The 6,435-nt window shown below is 40.4% G+C and overlaps 1 protein-coding gene across 1 annotated transcript; it reads right to left on the bottom strand.

Moving 5' to 3' along the window:
* Nucleotides 1-5,228: 5,228 nt before the first annotated feature.
* Nucleotides 5,229-6,191, bottom strand: LOC150018282 (olfactory receptor 52K1-like). Its single transcript, XM_090267691.1, has one exon. It carries the CDS (start codon nt 6,189-6,191, stop codon nt 5,229-5,231), a length of 963 nt encoding a protein of 320 aa, XP_090123817.1.
* Nucleotides 6,192-6,435: the final 244 nt, after the last annotated feature.

Below are 6,435 nucleotides of genomic sequence, written 5' to 3'. Positions count from 1 at the left end.
CAACCAGGAGATATATCCACAACTGAGAGAGCTAGCGGGTGAAATATATAAATGACATTAACATCAAAAGCACCAGTCCATGTTTGTTTGTTGTTTGGCCTGTTTTTACAAGAGAAAAGTGAAAACTGCGTTTGGGAACAAGAACAGTTAAGTTGCTACTAAAACAGAAGTAAAAGAAGTGTGATAAAATAAATGGTCCCCAGTTAGGAGAAAGTATAACATTTTCATTAGAAAAAAAAAATGAAAATAATGAGAACATCAGTTTTATTTGCATTTGTGGATATTAAATGAGTTTATGCAGTATTTTATGTTCAAGGGCTTATGGTACCATGGAGTGAGAGCTGAACAACAGGAATGACTCATGTTATCAGATTTTATGTGAATGTGCATATTCAGACTAAGATTGTTCAAAATTAGTTTGGCCAAAAGCACCCAGACAACTGTAAGCCCATTGGTGGTAACCACCACTCATCCTCCACTCGCTGAGGAATCTTACTCTGCAGTCCTGTCACTGCTCCCTCTCTCCTGCAGATCTTTCTTCCACTTCAACCCATGAAACATAGACAAAAGTTGGTGTGGGCAGCAGTCCACTTTTGTCCTTTCTTTGAAGAGCTATTCTCTTACTACTAACATTGAAGATTAATACTTAACAGATGAAAAGTAGGATCGTAGAGTATGACATAGAGCAGGAGTTGCTTAGGGAAAGATTGAGGCAGACTCCCCCTAGGGACCATAAGTTTAGCCCTGACCCTCCTCCTATCCACCCAATAACCCAGGCCTATTTGTCTTCTAAGCCCTGATATCACTTCACCCTGACCCCACTCATGGTCCATTCCTGCCCATTACCATCTATAGAGAATTAGTCCTCTAGGACTTGGAATCAATCTCTACCAAACCGCTATCATATTTTAAAATAATTTCTATATTTTCAAGTTCATCATCACACTGAGAGCCTGATAAATAATCAGGATGAGGAAGAAAATATAAAGAAAGGAGATCAATTGAGGAAAAAAGGAAGACAAATGTTAGTTTTCTTTTCTTTTTCTTTTTTTATGCTTACACAAAGCAGTGAGTCTGCATTATAAGAGTAGCCATGACATAGAGCACAGTGTCCAAAATACCACCAGTTGAGATTACACCATTTGAAAAGACTAAGCTAAGGGGGTGTTAGTCATGGTGACAGCAGTGAAGACAAGAGTATTAATAGTGATTGTAATTGCAATGGTAATTTTTTGACAAATTAGTTCATTTTTCCAATAAAAATTTATTGAGTGCCTACTATGTTACACTTTGGAAATTTAGGTATTCATTTATTCAAAACACATATATTTCAATGTAAGTGATGAGGAAATGTGCTAGAGTGACAGTCCATTAAATAATGAGATTTATTTATTGAACAAGCATTTACTGAGTGTCTATCATGTTGTCAGGTAGCAGGCTAAGAATACAATACAATTCACCATTTAGTAGAAATGGAAAATAGAAATCATTCAATATATCATTACATATATAATTATAAATTGTAATAAATAATAAAATAAATGTACACAGAGCTCTCAGTGCAGAAAACAAGTGACTGATCTAATTACGAAAATCTTCAAGGAGGTGAAATTTGAACTGAAATTCAAAATGAGTAGGCATGATGAGGATAAGGCTAGAAATATGCATTCTCTTTAGAAAGAACAGAGACTACCATGGCTAGAGGACACACGGACACTTAAGGAACTAAAGAAGGATATTTATGTATATTAGAAACACATAACAGTCAACCAATACTACATATATTGCCAGGACATGTAAATACTTAAAAATATACATATTGGATCTGGTCAAGATGGTGGCATAAGCAGATGTGGCTCACCTCTTCACACAACCACATCAAAATCACAACTAAAATATAGAACAACCATCACTTAGAACCATCAGAAATTGAGTTGAGTGGGAGTCTGACAACTACAAAATTAAAGAAACCACATCCATCAAGATGGGTAGGAGGGGCACAGACATGGAACAGGCTGGTGTCTCACCCACATGTGGTGGATAAAAATTCAGGAGAGATATCTCATAAGCGAGGAGTCCCAGCCACACAACAGGACCCCCAGCTCAAGTTTCTATTACCAGGAAGATAACTCCCCAAAACTTCGGGCTGCAAAAACCAGTGGGGATTGAGTCGGTGGAAGAAACTACTGGAGCCACAAGCAGTTCCTCTTAAAGATCCCACACACAAATCCACCTACTCAGACCCACTCCTCTGAGCTCCAGGAATGGAGTAGCAGCTTGAAAGGCATAACTCATATACAGGGAGAAACTGAAGTGTCTGGCATCAAGGCCAGCAGAGGCCATTGTCTCTTTTCAAAACCCTGCCGCCATAGAGCCAGCAACCTGGTGCCATATCTGAGACTCCATCAACCCTTTGATCCACCTTGGAGATTTCCAGAGACTCCACCCCACGGAACTTACCAGCCCATCGAAGCTGCTTTTCCATATGAATGGCTGGTCTTGGCTCATGATTCACAACTTCCTAAATCCTATAAAGCAAGCAACAGCTGGCCCTCAGTGAGCTCTAGGATCAGCATTACCAGCAGACAGCTTAGATTCACAGCTTGGCTTGGCCTGGGAATCTCTAAGCCTAGCACAAGTAGCAGCCATCTCAGATTGTTTTATAGCTCAGTCAGGGTGCCCTGGGCAAAACACAGGTGGGGGCTGACCTTAGCCTGCATCACCCAAGAAACCCCAAAGCCAGTGCACCCAGAGTATGTCTACAGACCACACAGAGCACCACCACCCTGCCCTGCATAGTTGATCCTCCACATAAGGCAGAGGTTGGTGGTCAGTGGTCACAGCCAGTCCTTGTAGCTGACTGGCCTGGGTAAATCCCTCCCATTGATCTGCCAACAGCAACCAAGGCTCAACTATAACAGGAGGGTATACTCAGCTTACATGAAGGGCACACCTCAAATACCTAGCTTGGGTGATAGGGGAGGCTGTGCCTCTGGACTCTACAGGACACCTACTATGTTAGTCCATACTACCAAGACATGGAGTCAAAGCAGCTCTACATAATACATAAAAACAAACACAGGGAGGCTGCCAAATTGAGGAAGAAAAAAAAAATGGTTCAAATGAAAGAACAGAACAAAACCCTAGAAAAAGAACTAAACAAAATAGAGATAGCTAACCTACCAGAATCAGAATTCAAAAGACTGGTGATCAGGGTGCTCAAAGAAATTATTGAGTACAGCCACAAAATAAAGGAAGAAGTGAAAGCTATACAAAGTGAAATAAAGAAAAATATACAGAGAACCAACAGTGATGGGAAGAAAGCCAGGATTCAAATCAATGATTTGTAACAAAAGGAAGAAATAAACATACAGCATGAACAGAAAGAAGAAACAAGAATTGAAAAAAATGAGGAGAGGCTTAGGAACCTCTGGGACAACTTTAAATATACCAACATCTCATTCATGGGGTGTCAAAAAGAAAAGAGGAAGAGCAAGAAATCAAAAACATATTTGAAAAAATAGTGAAAGAAAACTTCCTTAATTTGGTGAACGAAATAGACATACAAGTCTAGGAAGCACAAAGAGTCCCAAACAAGTTGGACCCAAAGAGGAATACACCAAGACACATCATAATTAAAATGCCAAAGTTTAAAGATAAAGAGAGAATCTTAAAAGCAGCAAGAGGAAATCAGAGAATTACCTACAAAGGAGTTCCCATAAGACTGTCAGCTGACTTCTCAAAAGAAACTTTACAGGCTAGAAAGGACTGGCAAGAAGTATTCAAAGTGATGAAAAACGAGGACCTACAACCTAGATTACTTTATCCATCAAAGCCATTATTTAGACTGGAAGGGTGGATGAAGTGCTTCCCAGACAAGGCAAAGCTAAAGGGGTTCATCATCACCAAGCTATTATTATATGGAATGTTAAAGAGACTAACTTAAGGAAAAAATAAGATCAAAACTATGAACATTAAATGACAACAAACTCACAACCATCAACAACTGAATCTAAAAAACAAAAACTAAAACTAAAACAAGCTACACAAACAACCAGAACAGGAACAGAATCTTAGGAATAGAGATCATTTAGAGGATTATCAGCTGGGTGGGTGGAGGAGGAGAATGGGGAAATGATGCAGGGATCAAGAAACATAATTGGTAGGAACAAAATAGACAGGGGAATGTTAACAATAGTATAGGAAAGGATGAAGCCAAAAAACTTACATGCACAGCCCATGGACATGAACTAAGGAGTGAGGGATTGCTGGAGGGAAGGGGGCTACCAAGTGGAGGGGGACAAAGAGGAAAAAAACTAGGACAACTGTAACAGCATAATCAATAAAATATACTTTTAAAAAATAAATAAATAAAGATATTAAAGTGAGTGTCAATGGTAAGAGAAAATGGGCAAGAGCATTAGGAATGAAGATAGGAAGAAAAAAAAGCAAGATTTAAAACAATAGTTGTTGTGTGTAATAAACTTTATCTCAAGTCTCTGTGCCTGAGACTAAAAGTAAAGAAAAAGAGAATTTTTATTACCCTCAGAGTATAAAACTACATAGCACTACAGTAGTCACAGATGGTCATCCATCTCAAAAACAGGCTGAGAAAGTACATGGGATAAAGAAGTGAAACTTTAGTTGAAATTTTGCAGTGAGCTGGAACATGAATATATAAGGAGTTTCTCCTATAAGCTGAAAACTCTAAAGTAGTATCTCCATAGTTTTCGAACCCTGTTTCTATGATGCAATTTTTTTTTTTTTTTTTTAATGAGAGGGCCTTTCCACTCCCACAAACCCGCTGCATGTCAGTGTCACAGTGGTGGGAAGTGGCCCTTGTTTTCATATGTTTAAAATGGGTATCCAGTTCATCTCTCCCTGAACTCCTAGGTCATTTGGTTTATGCTGATCAAAGTTCTAATTGTTTCTTAATTTCATGATGCATTTATCTTGTCAACACAGGTAAATCATAAGCTTTTCAAAAAAAATATATCAAAAAACTTAGTTGTTGACTGATCAGTTGAGATACCTCATTCCTTCTAAATTTTCTGTCACAATAGCTAAACTCCATAGGCCTCAGAAGAGATTTCCCAACTTTCAAACGCTCAGGAAAATTTTATTTGCTTTCCCTTCACTGTCCCCACCAGGTAAATAACCTGAGCTGTGGGTCTCCCACCCCACAGGGGGTGGTCACCCTGGCTCTTGAGTCCAGATGATAAGTATATTCAGGTGGGATCAATTCTCTTGGGGGTTAGAATTTTAAACAGTCGCTCCCGGATCTGCTTGGTCTTGACCCCATACACAATGGGGTCAAGTGCAGGGGGAAAGAGCAAGTAGAGATTGGCAAGGATGACCTTGGCAGCAGAGGCTGTGGGTGGGCCAAAGCGCTGCATGACCACAGAAAGAAAGCCTGGTCCATAGAAAAAGAGGATGACGCAAACATGAGCTGTACATGTGCTCCCTGCTTTAGCACGTGCCTCAGGTGAAGGAAAATGAAGTACCGTGTTTATAATCTGCCAATAGGTATAGAAAATAAAGGCCACATCCCCCACACCAAGAAAGATTGCCACAGCAAAGGCATAGAGGTTATCCACGGTGGTGGCCCCACAGGCCAGCTTCACCACTGCCATGTGCTCACAGTAGGTGTAGGCAATTGTGTGGGAGCTACAGTAGGACAGCCGATGGGCAAGGCTTGGAAAGGTGATTGTCAACCCCACACCTCGCAGTACCACCAGGCCTCCAATCTTGGCCACAGCAATTGGGGTAAGAATGGTTGCGTAATGCAGTGGGTTACAGATGGCCACAAAGCGGTCCAGGGCCATGGCCACCAGCACTCCTGACTCCATGGCAGAGAATGCATGGATGAAGAACATCTGGGAAAGACAGGACTGGAAGCTAATAGCTGTAGCACCAAACCAGAAAATGGCCAGCATCTTGGGCAGAGTGGAGAGAGAGAGAACCAGGTCGACAAAGGAGAGCATGGCAAGAAAGAAAAACATGGGCTGATGAAGGCAGCGTTCTGTTCGAATAAGGAAAAGCAGAACACCATTCCCAGTTACTGCCAGGAAGAACATGAAGCAAAAGGGAAGTGAGATCCAAATGTGGGCAGCAGTCCATCCTGGAATCCCAGCCAAGAAGAAACTATGTGGGAAGAGATAAGAATTATTGAAAAGAATCATGGTGGTCATCTCACTTAGAAGAACAAAGAGCCACTGGAAAAAAATGTTTAAAGGCAGGTTAAATTTAATGATATGGGAGTTGGAAGCTAAAGAATATGGACTCACTAAAACCACCATCACCATCACACTTTCTTCATAGTTCTCAGAAAACAGTCAGAAATAATTTTCAGTTTAGTCAATATTTCTGCAAGGTCTTCAAATACAGAAAAGGCAAAACAACTTGGTCCAGTGGAAAATGCATTGGACAAGAAGT

This window comes from Furipterus horrens, unplaced genomic scaffold (genome assembly GCF_987537825.1).
Source record: "Furipterus horrens unplaced genomic scaffold, mFurHor1.1.pri manual_scaffold_2, whole genome shotgun sequence".
NCBI lineage: Eukaryota > Metazoa > Chordata > Mammalia > Chiroptera > Furipteridae > Furipterus > Furipterus horrens.
The sequence above is the reverse complement of the archived record's forward strand: the minus strand, read 5'-3'. Positions and strand labels throughout refer to the sequence as shown.

Coding starts and splice junctions, on each gene's coding strand:
- LOC150018282 (XM_090267691.1), bottom strand. CDS start 6,191: ATGACCACCATGATTCTTTTCAATAATTCTTATCTCTTCCCACATAGT.